The sequence below is a fragment of the Lytechinus pictus genome, chromosome 2 (assembly GCF_037042905.1).
Source record: "Lytechinus pictus isolate F3 Inbred chromosome 2, Lp3.0, whole genome shotgun sequence".
NCBI lineage: Eukaryota > Metazoa > Echinodermata > Echinoidea > Temnopleuroida > Toxopneustidae > Lytechinus > Lytechinus pictus.
This window is the reverse complement of record NC_087246.1, coordinates 4,048,321-4,067,457: the sequence shown is the minus strand read 5'-3', so window position 1 is coordinate 4,067,457 and position 19,137 is coordinate 4,048,321. Positions and strand designations below refer to the sequence as shown.

The 19,137-nt window shown below is 33.6% G+C and overlaps 1 protein-coding gene across 1 annotated transcript; it reads left to right on the top strand.

Annotated features, from left to right (window-relative positions):
* Positions 1-368: 368 nt before the first annotated feature.
* Positions 369-18,636, top strand: LOC129254977 (syntaxin-like). The gene is made up of 7 exons (XM_054893527.2): positions 369-447; positions 9,885-9,958; positions 11,938-12,046; positions 12,902-12,975; positions 14,826-14,963; positions 15,533-15,643; positions 16,500-18,636. Exons 1-7 carry the CDS (start codon positions 399-401, stop codon positions 16,575-16,577), a joined length of 633 nt encoding a protein of 210 aa, XP_054749502.1. The 5' UTR covers positions 369-398; the 3' UTR covers positions 16,578-18,636.
* Positions 18,637-19,137: the final 501 nt, after the last annotated feature.

The window sequence follows — 19,137 nt, the reverse complement described above, 5'->3', positions numbered from 1 at the left end:
GCAGTAGGTTGCATCTTCCCCTCCGCCTTTCCCTTTTCCCTCTCTTTAAAGGAGATAATTTGTCATTGTTCTGGTGTTGTTTAGTCGTACATGTAATCAACATTACCACCACCACCAATATGAAACTGATCATTATCATAATCACCACCACTACCATTACCACAATGCTCACCATCACTACGACCATCATCACTTTTTATCATCATTGAAATCATCATCATCATTTATCAAATCACCTACACCACCATAATTTTTCCTCCTCATCACTCCACCCCCTTCCTCTATTTCTTAGTGCCCTCATCCCAGAAAAAAACTTCACAACTTAGAGGCATATTTAATTATTTTTTTCCTTATTTTATTTTCCATTTGCAGAAGTCAAAGATGAATTGGAGGAGTTGATGAGTGACATCAAGAAAACAGCAAACAAAGTCAGAGCAAAATTAAAGAGTAAGTAAACATCACTAACCTTTTCATGAACTCTCATGTTCTAACATCGGTCATCCCTTTCATCGTAACGTATTTCAAATGAAGAAACCATTTACTGTCTCTTTGTGTGTAATGCAAAAACAAGGAGATTGTTTTTACAATTTCAATAGTTACGTGTGTAACTTACCATGAACTGGAATTTGAAAGACATTCAATAGTACTGACAATGAAATCAAATGTTATTTAATACAAAAAGAGCTTTTATTTTTAGTAGTGGGAGAGGTGGCACTTAACTGCTCTGTCAGCTAGAATGAAAGTTACTCCATTCACTGTATCGATATTATATTATAAATTACAGACACGGGCAACATTTTTTAAAGCGAAATTGGTGTAGAAATATAAAATATATACTCGAGTCTTGAACTTACATTCAGGTCCCGTGCAATCCACTCACGTGAACAACTAATGGGATTTCCATTCCTATGAATATGTATGAAATCCATATTTATGTTTACTTTTTCTGATGAAAGCTACTTCCTGCATACATTATTAGAGTGATGCATGGAATGTTACTTTTTTCATGTGAAATTTGAATTACAATTTTAGGATATTTACTTTCACAGGGTGGTTGCTATTGGTCATTATGTGTTAGGGTTATCTGTCCTTCCCTTTTCCATTCTCTTGCTGACCAAACAATTGTTTTACATGTAAGTATAGGAGGGATGAAGTATGAAGATCTGATTAGTTAGGGGTATCAATATTAAAGGTCACTATACATGTATTTGGCAATATGTGTGTACAATGTAGAGTGAGGATTATTAGATTTTGGCATCACTAGTTCAGAAGACAAAGGTCACAGCACCACCTCCTCGAAAGAATATGTGCTGTGACAGATTGAAAAAAATTGGGGTCCATCACTTCTGTTTTTGTTGTTAATGTTTTATCTTTATTAGGCATATAATAGCCCCTACATCTTTTTTTTTCATGCATGCAGCAGGGAATACCTGCTACAGCTCCTCACATATATTTGTAAGAGACATACAGTACATGTATGCATCCAGATACATAGAGATTAAGGTTCAGTCAGTTGTAAGTGCCCTCTGCTCACAATATTCCATTTTTGGTCAGGGGTTAGGGGGTCCAATGTTCTGATAAATGGTGCAATTGAGAATTAAAAAAATCATCACAAATAAGCATCTGAAAATACACTGTTTGGTAGTTTTTCATGCATTGTTTTATATAGGAAACGTATTTCATCATATAATTATTGTCAGGTTCTTCTGGTCAAGTGCATAAACTTTTAAACTTTTTTGTTATTTCATTCTAATATGCTTTAATCTTTTACAAAACAATTGTCCACTATTGATGCATATCACTACCTGACAAGGTCTAGTTTTTAATCCGACAATAAGAATGAAACCCAAGAGAGTTTTCTAAACCTAAGATGTCCCTATCATTGGTGATGATGATGACACTTCCTAAACCCATAAGACAGAGCATGGCAAGCTATTGCTTCATGTAAATTTATGTGTGACTTTGTGTGTCCTGAAAACTCTGTGAACTCGGTAGTGGCTGGGTAATACAAGTAGTGCCTTGGTAATAAAGCAGCATTTTGAATAGAGGAGGATGGGAAGGGCGGGAGGGTATAGGTGAAAAATGCTCTAAACTGCATAATACATGTACATAGGTCTTTTACACAAAGAGTTTGCGGATTGCGATAATGACCCCCCCCCCCCCCCAAGACTATTCAGATCTTACCATATTTTTGAGAGTTTGAAAAATTAATATCACAATTCATTTCAAGAGTTGATGAATTGCGAACAATAAGTCTTCAAAAAGCAATCATTTAATGGAAGAAATACAGATACACCTGTATGTAAAATGGTATGTGAATAATAATAAATAATTGTATTAAAAGTAAACTTACTTTTCCATGATGTGATTCCAAGCATGAAATGATAATTCTGCTTTTATATAGCACACATTTCATCTAAAATCTGTGATGATGTGTATCTAATTGCTGCTTTACAAATAATGTTTGTAACTTTTAATTAATACACACTTGCTTCATACATGTTTTGCAAAGACATAGATAGATTTGCAATTATGTAGTCCCTCATGATTGTAAAATCCAACAACTTTATTTAAAAAAAAGCATGATACATGTAGGTAGTCATTTTAATAGAACATAAAGTAATAAATGGCATATATTCTAAATAAATCAACTGTCAAATCAATTCAAATCTCTTTTATATTTCAAGTAACTAAGATTAATAATAATTTTTCTCACAAAGCGAAATACGTACTATGAAAAATAAACATCAACATGCTTTTTTTATAATGAACAGTTGGTCAAATGTGCAGGTTCATCTGTTTACGAGTATTCCAAACTAGTGCCAAACATACCTTGTTCTGTGGAGAATAAGGTTTTTATTGTCTCACCTGCATAGCAGAGTGAGACTATAGGCGCCGCTTTTCCGACGGCGGCGGCGACGGCGACGGCGTCAACACCAAATCTTAACCTGAGGTTAAGTTTTTGAAATGACAGCATAACTTAGAAAGTATATGGACCTAGTTCATGAAACTTGGCCATAAGGTTAATCAAGTATTACTGAACATCCTGCCTGAGTTTCATGTCACATGACCAAGGTCAAAGGTCATTTAGGGTCAATGAACTTAGACCATGTTGGGGGAATCAACATCAAAATCTTAACCTAAGGTTAAGTTTTTGAAATGTCATCATAACTTAGAAAATATATGGACCTAGTTCATGAAACTTATACATAAGGTTAATCAAGTATCACTGAACATCCTGCATGAGTTTCACATCACATGACCAAGGTCAAAGGTCATTTAGGGTCAATGAACTTTGGCCGAATTGGGGGTATCTGTTGAATTACCATCATAACTTTGAAAGTTTATGGATCTGATTCATGAAACTTGGACATAATAGTAATCAAGTATTACTGAACATCCTGTGCAAGTTTCAGGTCACATGATCAAGGTCAAAGGTCATTTAGGGTCAATGAACTTTGGCCAAATTGGGGTATTTGTTGAATTACAGCCATAAATTTGAAAGTGTGTTGGTCTAGTTCATAAAACTTGGACATAATAGTAATCAAGTATCACTGAACATCCTGTGCGAGTTTCAGGTCACATGATCAAGGTCAAAGGTCATGTAAGGTCAAAGAACGTTGGCCACGTTGGGGGTATTTGTTGAATTGCCATCATATCTCTATAAGTGTATTGGTCTAGTTCATAAAACGTGGAAATAAGAGTAACCAAGTATCACTGAACATCTTGTGCGAGTTATAGTAGTTTTCAAAATCAGCACTGCTGCTATATTGAATCGCGTGATGCAGGTGAGACGGCCAGAGGCATTCCACTTGTTTTAAAAAAGGGACCAAAAATAACAACAGGAATATTTATAAATAGTATAAATAGATGGTACAACTGTACATGTAATTGATCATAGGGATTTGCTTTCTCAATTTTAAATTTGGGATACTAAAAACAAAACTGGTTTGTAAGGCAAAATATTGCTTATATTCTAACAAAGAAGAGTTTTTACACATTGTCTTGTGCAGAATATTCTATATGTAACGGTGAAAATGTATATGGGCTAATGTATGTGCATAATATTTGCAAATAAGTTTAAAATAAGTTTCATAAGAGTCATGGTGTTCATTACAAAATGTAGTTTAGAAGGATCCTAAATTTGGAAAATAGCCCCTATACTGAAAATCTTTTAATTTTTTCACTGGCCCCCATAAGACCTTTATTGAAAAGATGGGGACATGTTTGCTTTACATATACCCATGCATGCATTGTGATGTAGTCTGGATGAGAGCTTCTTCATCTCAATGCCACGGCACTGACACCATCCCAGTTGCCTCCATCTCCATCATAATGTCAAAACCAGCGACCTATCCTCCACGAGTAGTCTCTACCATTTCATACTGTAATTCAAAACTCTCTCTTCATCATTTCCCAAACCCAATCAATACCGCTTCTCTCACATTTAAGGATCAATAATCGGGCTTGATTCGTGGCCAAAACGGGAGAAACTGCGTGTACTTGCATTGAGCATTGAGCATTTTTCAATCTTATTTAGACCCGGCGTCCTGTAGGATGGAGTGAGTTTTGAGATACAATTACATTGAGTGAGCCATGATTGAAATGAACACAAGGGGATGTGCATATGTAGACTATCCGTATACATTATAAATACAGCCTTTTGCAAATTTGATAAGGAATTTTATGCCAAGCCAATTTAGTTGGCATAGGCATGTCCTATGCATGACTCGTAGGCATCGTTATGAAGAATATTTGGGGCCTTGATATATCATCAATGCTAGAGGAAAAAATATATTGGAGTAATCTACTTTTCATGGATAATATTAAGATGGCATTTCAATCAGAAAGAATGAGTTTTATAAGAGAGTTTATTGAATTCCTGTGATGTAGTGTATATGGGAAGCAAAATACAAATCTGGTTCATGATTTTCACTCTGTATATTCTGTGAATTATAATAGTATTTTAGCTCTGAATAACCTAAATAACTTGCTGCTTTTTACATACATTCAACCTATACTAATTTTACAAGTACTTAGGCCTATAGGCTCTAGTATTGACAATGGCATTGGTAATTTACTGTGTGTAGCAATTCTTTTCATTCGTTTCAATTTATTTTGGAATTCTATAGCATTTTTTCAATGTTTTGTTATAAACTTATGTCTGCACATTGTTTAAAACAAGTTTTTAATCATTTTTTGTATTGAAAACGAATAATGATCAGTTGTTTAATTTTTCTGTTGAGATTATAATGCTTCAATACTCTAATGTATTTTTAGTCGAATAACTTCCATTCTTGACCTTGCTGCGCATTAATCTCTTTATCCTACTATATTTGTTACCCATGAACTTGGAAATTGTACACAATTTTACAGCTTTTCTTTGTGTCTGTATGTATGTATATATATATATATATGAGTTTTCTTAAATTCACTGAATATTAATATTGAAAATAATGATAATGAACATAACTTGTATAATGCTCTATTGTCAGACATGTTAGCATTCTGACAATTTCTGTTATGTTTTTCTTTTACTGCTTTACTTGTCAGTGTTATTTATTGAATTTCTTTAGAAACTCAAAGCCTTACTGTTATTGTAATTATATATTTTATTCGAGAATTCCATCATTTCTTCCACTCAAATGTCATGCTAGAGGGTCATGTGGTTTCTGACTGCTATGAATCAGACTTCCATAGTATCATTAAAATCAGCTTTAGAAAAATAATACATCACAATCTGTTTAAATATATCTATCCTTCACATTTTCTTTCATACACCAAAACCACTATAAACTTATTTCATCTGTCAAAAATGTTTATTTATCATTACGCTCACCTTATTTGATATTACAAGAAGCTTAAAATAAAGCAAGTTATTCTTGGATTTAATACTGAAAGCAAATATTGTGAAGCTTAGGCATTATTTCTCACTCCTCCTCCATGTACACCTTTTCTCAGTCTTCTATAACAACAATGTTTTCCATCTTCTCTCTCCCTTCCTCCCAGTTTGGCCTCCTCCCTACGTCCCTTTCTCAGGGTATCAGAATCATCTCTCAAGCGATGATTGGCCACTCTGATGATTAATAACTTCCCATTTGCTCTCTTTACACTGAGCGATAGAATCTCCCAATGGTTAATGTAGTATAGTCGTCTCAGCAGTACTGGTCTTTGCCCTGCTATATAAACATCTATCCATCCATTCTATATTTTGTATCTTTTCTTTGGATATCTCTTCACTTTCATACAATCCATTTACTGTTTTTATTTTTTGTATCCCTTTATCTTACCATTTCTTCATGAAGAAGCCCTTATTTCTCACTAATATCACAATCTGTTCACCTATCAATCTCTCTATCACCATATCAGATATCAGACACTTGACAGCTAGGAGCCCTACTGTCATACATCACTGTGTCCTAATGAGAATGGAGTCCAGAGAAACCAAATTCAATGCTTCACTGAACCGCTCCAATTAAAGCTACACTCTTAGATTGCTGCCATATCAATTCTTACTTCTCATTTACTACCAGTTTTGGTCAAGATTTTAGAAGAAAAAATTGCAAATCCTAGCTTTTCCAAAGCAATTTTAAATGTGCATAATGTGGCTCTGATAATACAGTGAATGTGTAGTTATCCTTTAATAGTACTTGGACTTAAAGACCCAGACTGGAGGTAAAAGTGAAATTGACAAAATGGAAATTATGTAAGCTCCATACTACAACTATGTAAGTTTTAAATTTTATGCATATTTACCGCTTGACAGCTGAGTATTTTGCGAAAGAAAAGCTCAAATTAACCGTTTCAACAAAAGGCTTTTCAAGCCTGAATTGCATGACGTCACATTGTTCAGAAGGGTTGTTTTTCCATAGGTTTGTACACGCGTAGAAAAAAAAATTATATTTTCAGATTTTAGATGCAATTTTTTTTCTTCAATTTTCAGTGGAAAATGGCCCTGACAATTTTCAGTGCTCAAATGAATGAAAATCTATTACTCTTCATAAGAATGGGGGGGGGGGGATTTCTTTGTTTAGGCCTAAATTGCTATGCTCCGAAAAGTTAGTGGTAGCCAATTTATCAGTGCTTAGCTGTGATTGGATATTAGCGCTACTTGTATTATCATCCTTGACTTGACCGGGTTTCTTTTCTCAACATTACTCTTAACCCCGGACTATCATGCAATTGCCCAGCTAACCTTGCTGTTTTCTAGGGCAAATTATCTTGTTCTATACATGTTACAGATGGGTTAGCCCACTTTGCAACAATGTGTTGAGAAAAAAAAATTGGACTAAGCTAAACCCTAGACTATAGGTTTGGCTAACTTGCAATTTAAACCTACCTATAGTTATGGGGTCAAGGAAAATTTTGCTCGTGAGAAAAGGGTATTTAGAAGTATTAAATACAACTTTCTTTTGTGTCAGTCATGTTCACGTATACATGGCTGTCAGATATTTCACCAGAACTTGGCACATTGCACAGCCTTCCTATATGCAGCCATTGGGTCTTTAATTAGAGATAAACAGATGTGTACATGTATACTGTTAATCAAGAAGAATATGGGTATTTATACATTTCATTAAGATAATCACGTATTGATTTTTTACTCAAAATATTTCAATGGTTTCATAGATTACAATAAAAGATGTCCATATACCATAAATTTGAGTCTAGGCTGTTGTTGATAATTAAAAGGTTTATTTTATAGCTTCCTTTTTACATCCATTCCATTGATGATCTTTTTTTTAATATTTTATTTGCACGATAGGCCTATGGGTCCAGCATGGATTTTTTTTGGTCTGTGTGCAAAACTATTTCAATTTTTAAGCACTTTGTCAAGATTCATTTTACAAACATTTAAAAAGAAGATGGTCCCTTTGGAAAAATGAGGAAGGATGCTTAATTTCATGGATTTGAAATAAATCCAGATTTGCTGTAGTTATTGACCAGCTGAAGACTGAATAAAGATTAGAGACTTTTGAATTTAAAGCTTCAAATTTTAAGTCATTTAAGGTTTGATGATGATTTTTTAGGATTCAAATTAGAACCAGATCTTGACTGACTAATGACTTTAACCACACTGGCCCTGTAACATGAAAAATACAATCAATGAGACAATTACATCTGAGCATAACTTTAATTCTATGGGAAACCAACAAATTACAATTGATTGTAAATACTAAGCATATCTGATTCACCCCCCCCCTCTCCTTCCATGATATTGTATTATTTTAAGTCCCTGTTATCAAAATGTAAGGTTAGGTACATGTATACTAGTAGGACAAACATGTAAAGTGACTTGTTTTAATTAATGGCAAGTAAATATCACTAGTTGCTGTGACCATTCAATTGCCTCATTACTCAAAGCTTTCCATTAATCATATTAACCTTGCTGTTGATGGTACACTCTATTTTTGCAAGGATTTGATTAAAATAAATCCAGATGGTCTGTATTTTCCAGCCAAACATTGGATTTATATTTGAACACTGCAGATTTGAATTCAACCTTTTTGGATTTAGATTTAAAAGTTAATCCTAGGGATTAAAATGAAACCAGTGTTCAGCGGGTCACTATTCACAGCCGACTGAGATTTTTTCGTAATCCTTTAAATTCACCAAGGTAACATTGCCAAGTAAAATGTAGCAATCAAAATTAAGGTTTCCTTGCGATTAATTGCCAATGTAGTTAAGAGTTATTAGTGATGTGAATAGCCTTTCATGTTTAGTCCAATTTGATTGGTTATTGACAATCCCTGATAACCTCCTCAATCCCACACTTAATATTCATACTCTGTGTAAATTTGATTCATAAGGTGTAATTGCTTTAATGACGCTCTCTGTGTGGGGAAGCTTTTTATACCCTGCCGAGTTCTGAGTGGGGAGCATAATTTGTGTATCATACGCATATGAGAGAATATATGTGCGATAGGTACTCACCTCAACATTTATGGAAATAATCATGTAATTCCCAGAGAGAGAGAGTGGGAATAGATTTTAGTTCAGACCACTATGGCTGAGTCACAGGGCTCTGAGTAATAATCATACTCTATATTTAATGTAGAGTTCGTTTTTTTCTCCCTTAAAGGTCAAGTAGAAGATCACATCATAGAAGATTTTTGGATTTTATCAAAATTTATTCTCACTGTTCTGGATAATAAAATAAATTTTATAAAAATTATAAGAAAGGTTTTCTATCACCTTTTTGTTTGATTTGCCCTTTTTCCTTGTAAAACAAACTACAAGATGAATATGAAATGAGAGTTAAAATTGTCAACACTTAAAAAAACCAACTTGTTACTCAAGTGGAAGAAGGTATAGTCTCCTTTCTCCTTTCAGAATAAAGATCATTTTAGAGAATGGGTTTAACACGGTTCTTAAGTATTTACATCACATGTTTACTGAAAGTGGAATTGGCATGTTGCTTTATTTTCATCTGAGACATGTAGAATAGAAAATCAGATTGTTGGTAGGAAACAGTTCCACAAATTATCTTCTTTTATACTATATCTTCAAGGATTATCTGTTTGAATGTAGAACACAACTGTCAATTGCTATTAAAGATTAATGAAATCCTAAGATAATTCACAGTGTGTGATCGGTTAAATTTATTAGAAAACCAATGTTGAATGTCATGAATTCTATGTCAATCCTCTAATTTGCAATGTGACCAAGATGTCACACATGAACAACTCTCTCCTTTTATTATGTACACACAAAAATGATAATACATTTAAAAACCAAACAAAAATAACATTTTACTAATACAGAAAAAAGAGTTGAATTTTTTGTCCATGATATATTTTAGCCTGTTCCATAAATGATCCTTTAATTGCTAATGGAATTAAATAATGAGGAAATTAATCATTCATTGATGATATTTTTTCCAGTGATGGAGCAAAGCATTGAGCAGGAGGAGAGTTCCAAGATGAACTCGGCGGATGTAAGGATAAGAAAGACACAGGTAAGTTTTATTTCATATTTATTGCCAAAATTTAGATTGCTGGTTATTTAGGTTTTGTGTAAAATTATCAGTTCTTATTTTCTCATATATGTATGTATATCTCGTGATTATTTGTAGCTATGATGTGAATGTAAATCTGCATTGTATTATGATCTATAGCAAAATAAATGAATGAATAATGTCAAGACCTTAACATTGGCTTAAATACCGGTAGATCAGAAAGATAAGGACGGTATGTCTAGTCAGTGGCGAAGCAGAAAGCAATAAAAACAACACCATAAAAATCTCCCCCCCCCCCCCATGTTGATTGGACATGATATTGAAGCCTTTTCTCCCCATCTGTTGTGATAACCTTTGGGCGATGATTTAATACTGATTGCTTTGTATTCTCAAATGTTGGATTGGTCAAAGATACCATAACAATCCACTGACTATACCATCTCTTTACACACTCCCGGCTTGATGAAATTCTTTGAGAGTATTTGTTTAACTATGCCCCTGTTCCCACTGCCAGTTGTTCATCCAAGTGTTGTAGAAGATGTGCCCTTGCTTGAGCATTTGACTAGAAATGACATGTAGTTTTTAGATTTATGTTCTGACAGTGCACTTATCTTTTGCCATGCCTTACCCAAGTGAATGTCGTACAGGACTTGACAGCGATCTGTGGACATTCCTACCAAGTACCCCTTTACTGCACCTGGGTTGCAAAAAGTTTTACAAAGAAAATCAAATTTCTAACTTAATTTTGAATTCATAGTGAGAAGGGATTTTTTATCTTGGAAAAAAAATAATATTGCCATGGTAAATGTCATACACTTATATGTTTCTCGGCTAATGTTTATTCACTTAATATGGCAATTATTTGTTTTTTTATTAGTACATGCACGCAAGTTACGCCCTCATTTTGTCGTCACTCGTTCACAATGAGGGATTGGTCAACAACAGTGTACTAAACACCATTCAGAGTGTTTCTCTTTCAAAGTTATTACAAATCTCATTTAAACTACAGTTTTCAAGGGATCTCTTAATAGTTCTACTGATTAGACTTTATACTTCACTACACGTGGGATTCATTGTTCAGTTGAATATGTTCTTAATTTTGTTTTAATTCTCACTCGCTGCCCATATTATAGAAAAAGCAGTTAAACCATAAACCTCTCATACCAGGGTATTGAATGTTGGTAGCAAATGTATTATGAAATGCACAAATTGCTTGAAAATTATGTGGTATAAAAAAGATCACAGAAAAAGAGAGAGCATCACAAGAATTTTGTATGCAAATTCAGTTCCTTTTTCCTTTTGGGCATTTATTTGCAGCAGCTGAGATCTACATGTACATGTATAGATCATATGTTAATAAGAAAATGCTTTCAGACCTAAGAATGATTGATGATTATTGACAGCACTTTCCATTGCCATTTAAAGATCATCATTGAATTTCAAAGTTCTTGGTTATATTGTGTTACTTGCATGCATATATTTCTTAGATATAATATTCAAGTGTTCCTTTTTACATTATTCAATTCAATTCAATTCAATTCATTTTATTGTCATGTATAAAAAACACAAAAATTGGATTGTTTAAATATATTCATGTTTAAACAATTTATTTCACTTTTATGTAAACAGTAAACAACCATATGTTTCTCAGGCGTATAGCTTAAAAAATGTTTTTAATTATACCATCCAGGACATCCATTCCATATTTGTGAAATGATATGGACTATTTTACTTTTGTATTTTTTAGCATTGATTAAAATTATATTCACTTATAAAGCATTTGAAAGAAGTAACTAAGGTCCATAGATGATAGAGTCAATATTTTGTCAAACTACACAGAAAAGGGCAATGGCACTGCAAAGTGCAGCAGCGCCCCTTTTCTGGAAACGATTGAGCAATATTCCTGAGAACATTTTTTTTCTTATTACATCAGTCTTTATTACAGTATTTACCTTTGTCTTTTTAACTTTTCCTTGCAGCACTCAACATTATCACGTAAATTTGTAGAGGTGATGACAGATTACAACAGTACACAAACAGACTATAGAGAGAGGTGCAAGGGGCGTATCCAGAGACAACTAGAAATCAGTGAGTGCCTCCACTTCTGCCCCCCTCCCCTCTTTCTCCTGATCTGGGGTCCAAAGAATTGGCTATCAGGCTTTTTTTGAAAACTTGAATTTAACAAAGAAAAAATGGTGGAGGTCAAGTTGATTTTTTTGAATGGGTGTTATCGACTTTCATATTGAATTTGATATTACTTGGATGCCTATACTATAACAGGTGTTATCCATTACCTAGAGTGGAATGACAAACATACTTTATGGGATTCATTCCACATATTGCCTAATTTGGTTCAATCAATTCTCATTTTAGCCAGCACTGTCCACATCTGGGGTACATTTCATAAAGACTTTACAATTCATGGTAACTTTGACATCGTGGTAACTACCATGGTAACAGGTGTCAGCAACCAGTCAACATTTCCATGGTAGATACCATAATGGCAAAGTTATTTGAAATGAAATGGACCCCTGCTCCACCATTTCTCTCATTCTTGGTCATTCTAACTATGAATAATAAAAACAAAACCAACAAATACATCAAGAAACATGTTGATATGTAAAAATGAAGAGTGATCCACAAAGCTAAAATATACAGCCCAATATTAATATGTGTTTGATATATATACAATATATAATGGCTGCAGATATTTCATCTGAAAATCTTGTCTTGTCCTTCTTGGGATTACCATGATGCCATAAATTGGGGGGAATATCGTGAACATTTTGAAGAATATTTTTATTGTCTTTTTAAACAACCCCCCCCCCAAAAAAAAGGGTTTTTAAAAGGCACAACCCAAAGACAGTTGTGTGAAAGTCCGAAGAATAAAATGTTTCGAAACTGCTGAGTGTGCGAATGAGATCTTTTTTGGTCTGTTTTCAGCTGGTAAATCCACAACAGATGCGGAATTGGAAGACATGTTGGAGAGTGGGAATCCTGCTATCTTTACATCAGGGGTAAGTATTAGACCCTGAGCCATGTCTTCTAGAGAGAGATAATTGATCTGTCAGGAACAAACTTGGACCAAACAAATTTCTACCGAAACAACTGATTTTTATATACTTTTTAGCTCAAGTGTAATACTCCATGAAAATAATTGTCACTCGCAGTTACTAAAGTCACGTAGCAAAAATTGTATCAAGTATTTTCCAAAAAATTCATACACTGAAGTCAAAAGCACTTCATGCAATATATTGAAGAACATTATATGGAACAACCCAACCAACTGAATTCAGTTATGCAAATATATGAATCGACAATCTTTGAGTACAGGTATGAAGTATGTTTAACAAAAATATTATAATACTGTTCATAAGTGTTAGCAAAGTCTTGTAGACCCGACAATCCAACTTTATTTCAGTTCATCACGTTATAGTTCAACCATGTTCACATTCAAATTGATCCGAAGTTGCAGATGTCTTCCAGTTTAGAATTCAAACTGAAAAGATATCGCTTACTGCGAGTGTCTTGAATCCGGTTCTGTTACTATCGCTTGAAGATAGAAGTGAGTTTCTGAGGTGGCTTGAGAATTAACCATTAGCTGGGTGCATGAAGAAAACAGACGATGATGGGCAAGCAAACCCCAGTCACACAGAACTAGTGTCACATAGATGTCGGGTCACACAGTAATTCCTGAATCACACAGGTAGAATAATCTTCACCTAGAACGTTGAATGCACCATCCAAGCTCGTTCCGGTTCACGCACATGCGTGCAAGCTGATAAGGTCACATCCCTCTTTAAAGAGGAGTTACCTGAAATAGTATAAGCGACTTTTACCATAATAATTGCATAGACAATGATTTACGATTAACACATACAAGACCAAAGTCAAACCTATAGAATGCATGCTTAAATATTGATGCCTCGTATACTAAAACAGGAAAAACAAAACATTAGATTTATTTTGATAATTTACACTTGCTACAAGCCTTGTGAGAAACATTTTCTTAAAAATCCAACATGACTTCTTCTATTCATTTAGAGTAATTCAATTAAACACACAAGCATTACTTGCTTTTTTCTTCAATAGTACAACTGATATTCTCACTATAATCTATCCTCTTATAATCTTGAGATACAGAAATGACAAGCTACTTACAATGACTTGAATTTTTAGAGTCCTGAAAAATATACAAGCCAGCAAATGGCTGAGCTGGCCACCACCAAATGAGCAGGAGTGAGTGTCACTACAAACCAACAGGCCTCTTACCCTCACACGCCCAGGCAATACAATCTCACTTATTCACATTCTCATTTGCATTACAATTGTCATTGCAGCTCCTCATGGCCTAATGAATCTAGAAAAGGAATGAGAATGTGAATTTGGTTAGATGTTAAAAATAATTCAAAAAGAATGCTGATAATCTGACATGATCCAAGTCAATTTAATCATGGAAGATAGACAACACTATCACATAGCATATTTGGGGTACCCAATTTTCTTTTTTTTTTACCAGGAAAATATATCCGTGACAGTGAAAATCGTTAAAAATAATGTTTGATGGTCCATTAGTGTAGAAACTTCATTTTAACCATGGTTTAACTTGTACACTAATTTGGGCTAACAAGTTATCTCCTTATACTTCAAGTTAATTGAGCATGTACCACAAACTGTTGAAACACAAATAAGAATGTGCCCTTTGCAATTAAAGAACAAAATGTGGGAATCCCCTTAATAGGATTATAATAGACATGAAATCAATTTGTGTTTTGTCACAATGTGTTATTATTAATTCAGTATGTCTGTACTCCACATTATCTTATTCTTTGTTTAAATTAATTGGTTCATCTTTTTTATGAACTAGATTATCATGGATACACAACAGGCCAAACAGACTCTAAGAGACATCGAAGCACGACACAATGATATCATCAAATTAGAAACTAGCATCAGAGAATTACATGACATGTTTATGGACATGGCAATGTTGGTTGAAAGTCAGGTAAGAGAGGCAGAAGTTTTTTTTTTCAATCAAGAGAAATATTTTTTTACCTCAATGAGCACTTAGGTCTTCAACTGGTGTCTTCTTTAGAATTAGGCAAAAGTACTTTAGAATAAGGTACATTATTTTCTTGATTGTGCAAAAGATGATAATCTTACAAAAATCTTATCAATCAGATGAATCTAATTCTGTATCTGAGGGAAAATCACATCATATTCATTTCTACAATATTGAAACATTGCTGCAGTATGAAAGCTTCTAATGTTCAAATTTAACTGATTTTACAGTTATACATATGTTGTTTGGACTGAAAACAGTCCTTTCTTGTTCACATGAAATAAATGAAAACATGCAATTGACTTTGATTGTCCAGGAAAATAATGAATAACAATTTACCTGTCCACAGATATATTTCATAATTATATATAATACCATTCAAGAGGAATATGAATTTATGCTTTGCAGAAATTATCAATTACAATTAGTAAGCTTCAATAAGATTCAATAGATTTTTAAATTGAATTTGTTAAAGCTGTTTCAATATCTTCTGATATTCTTGTATACTCCAGGGTGAAATGATTGATAGGATTGAATATAATGTAGAACAGTCTGTGGACTACGTGGAGACCGCCAAAATGGACACAAAAAAGGCAGTCAAGTACCAAAGTAAAGCAAGACGGGTAAGTTCACTTTATTAACTATTCCTTTTTCTTGAAAGGTAACCACAAACACATAGTTCTTTTTAATCTCAAAACAGGTGCACTAGTAAAGTAAGTGGGTAAGTTCATGCTGTAAGTGTCAAGGTATTTGGATGCCACCATGAGAAAATAACCACGCATATTTAGAACAAATTTCACATAAACATACTAAGGAGATTTATGATCCACATTTTGTTTCACATGCAAGTTTGAATTTGGTTTATTTATCATGATAAATAATTTTGACCTTTCTTTAATAGACCTTTGAATGCATGTAGATTGTGTTACTTTATTAACTTGCATTGAATGATGCTATTTGACAAGGTTTGTTGAATCAAATTAATTTGATTATAGAATTAGATTCATACGTAATCTGCATGATCACATTGAGGGCCAACTAACATCTCATTTAATATCTAAATCTATTGATTTATTTCTAATGCAATTATCAAAGTTGCACAATAAATATGTATGGGTCAATTAAAATGCTGTGCAGGTCAATGAACTGCTAGCTACTACTAAGTTCAGATTCATTTCTAGACCATCCTAAAAGAATATTGACCAAAAAATATTCCTACCTATGTTATTCAACATATCCTGAAATTTAGGTTTTTCATATTGCAATTTCTCTGGTTAATAACATTTACTTTTTATTTGCTATTTTCATGCTTTCATCATTTTTAACATTCATTTTGTTTCATAATCACTAATATCATCTCATTCTTTCTCCAATTTTCTCCATTCTTTTTTTTTTCTCCACCATTTTCCTCCAAAACTATCTCCTTCTTACATCGTCTTTCTTCTCCATTTGCTTCACCATGACTGGTTTGATGTGCAGAAAAAGATCATGATTCTGATATGCTGTGCTGTACTCATTACCATAGTAGTCATAATCGTTATCACACAAATTAAGTAATATCTGCACTTCAAAACGCATTAGATCACTCAGAAGTTTTAATACAACAGAAAAGTCCTGTCTAAAGAGGCATATGCAAAGAGTGTGGAATTCGCGATGTTTGAAAATTGATGTCAGCCAGTTCGATTGCAAGGGGAAACGAGAAAAAAAATCTTGAACTGAAAAGTCTAGTAAGATCTTGTCAAGAGAGAAATCTTGTTTCAACTGATACTGTTTCTTTGGACTATTGCATAGAGACTGTCACTTTGAATGATCTCATAGCAGAAAAAGGGTGTTATGTGTGAACGGATTGTGAGATTGTTGGACTATTGTGAACAGACCTTTGTAATGTGATGAAGCACATGGCTGCTTGATACATGAATGAGTTGTGATAGCTTGAAAAGTTTTGTCTTTATGTTGTTTGCGTATCGATGCAGCATTATTTGCTTGGTCTGCGGTGTTATGACAATGTGTCGTCATTTGGCTACAAATCTTTTGGAAAAAATTCCAACATAATGTCTTGTGAATGAGTTTCAGCGACATATTTAGTTCTTTAACTGTACTTGCATTGTGCTTTCAAGTCAAAGCCATAGATGCAGTACATTCTTGTAGTGAGGCTAGCTTGGAACTGTTTTTATATGGAAGTTATTGCTTGTATTTCATTGGGGAATTCTTTTCAGAGTGTATCACTACAGAAGGGTTGTCGTAGAGTTTGGATATTGGTACTGATTTCGATGTGAATGGAAATTTCCGGAGGATTGTATTTATCGTGGAATCTATTTAATCATGTATTTAACAGTAGTATTGTCCTCTCTGTCACCAGACTTCAAAGTCAACCACATGAAGGTTATTCAAGCAACCTGATAAATGCTGTCAAAAAAATTTAGGATGGATTTAAATTCAAGATCATTTCATTTTTGTTCCTTGAAGAAACATTCCTTATGTACTTTTAGAGATGTGTACTTTTAATACTACCCGTAGCTTAGCTTGATAATTTGTAAATAAAACAATGTGCTTGTACGATCAGCTATCATTTTGCAGTGATATTTGTGTATCTCAGCTGTAAGTCGTTGTTCTGACTCACACACAATATGCAAAGTATCTGTTTGAAATATTGGAGAAAGAATTAATTTCAGAGATTTTTTAAAGTAAATGTAGGTGACTGGTCATCCATGTTTGTCACAACCATTTGAGTTTAAAATTTAACAAGAAGATGTATAGTGATCTCATAGACAGTTTTATAATGTTTTAGTAACCTTATGGTGGTAGGATGACTGAGAAGGGGTGAAATTGTAATGATCTGATTTGTTTAAAGATCTGCAGATCTTCAATGGAATGTGGTGTATTAAAAGTCAAAGGTGGTGTATTAAAAGTCAAAGGTAATGTTTGGAGATCTCCATGCAAAGATCTTGGGGTAAAAAGAATACTTGTTTTTGTATTGATTTATAGTGCTATCCATGAAAAGTTTGTACACTTTTTCAGATTATACTGTACAATAATAGTCTTGTCTTTCACTTATGATTGTTTAAAGAAATTCTTCTTTTTAAGTACAGATGAGTACATAGATAATAAAGACTTGAAACACTGATGATCCATAGGACCTCTACTGTTTTAATAAATACATTACTGCATGTTTATCCCTACCTCAAAATAATAGAGTTATGAAGGAACCCATAAAATTTAACATTGTCATAGAAAGTAGATTATAAATTAGAGTGTAAAGAGAATTTTAAACTTTTAATTGACGAACATTGATTTCCATTAAGAATCACATTTGATCACCTGATCATGCTTGTCACCTGACCAGAGATCTGAAGATTGCAATCTTGGATTGGAGTTTGTTTGATATCTAGTGACAGGAATAGTATTATTGATCCTTTGTTATTAAAGACCAATTGGGTGTTTCATAAAGCTGTTCATAAGTTACGAGCGACTTCATACACGACTGGTGATCCTTTCTTAGGAACTACATCAAAACCAATGAAAATCTGGTGGGTATCATTTACCACAAGAAAAGATCACCAGTCGTTCGTTGCAACTAACGAACAGCTTTTTGAAACACCCACCAGGGGTTGTTTGAGTGTGAGTAATGCTTTAACGCCAACACACACATATTATTTAACAAGTTATCTGATTGATGGATACACAGTATCCTGTGCGCGTGATCTGACCAATTTGGTGATGCAACTTGAAATTTAAGTATGACTCTAGGTCACACCCTATTTGTGAAACATTTCCCAGGATTTAATTTTTTTTTACAGAAGAAAAATTTTGTGTTAGTTAACTCATTTCATGAAATAATACTCTCTCAGTAATTCAGCAGTATGGAACAAGGAAAGTTTAATATATCTGAGTCATACCACTACCCTTTACCAAAAAAATGCTTGCAATATTTATTAAAGTGAAAGGTTATATGAATCTAAGCAAAAACATCAGTTTTTTCTTTTTGTTCAAAATCAACCATGATCTAATGCGTAGGCATAGAATGTAGATATTTGTAGGATACCATTGGAGGTATATATAGCTCAGTTGATTGATATTTTATACAAGTGAAAAGAATAGAAACAAATTATTCCTTGTA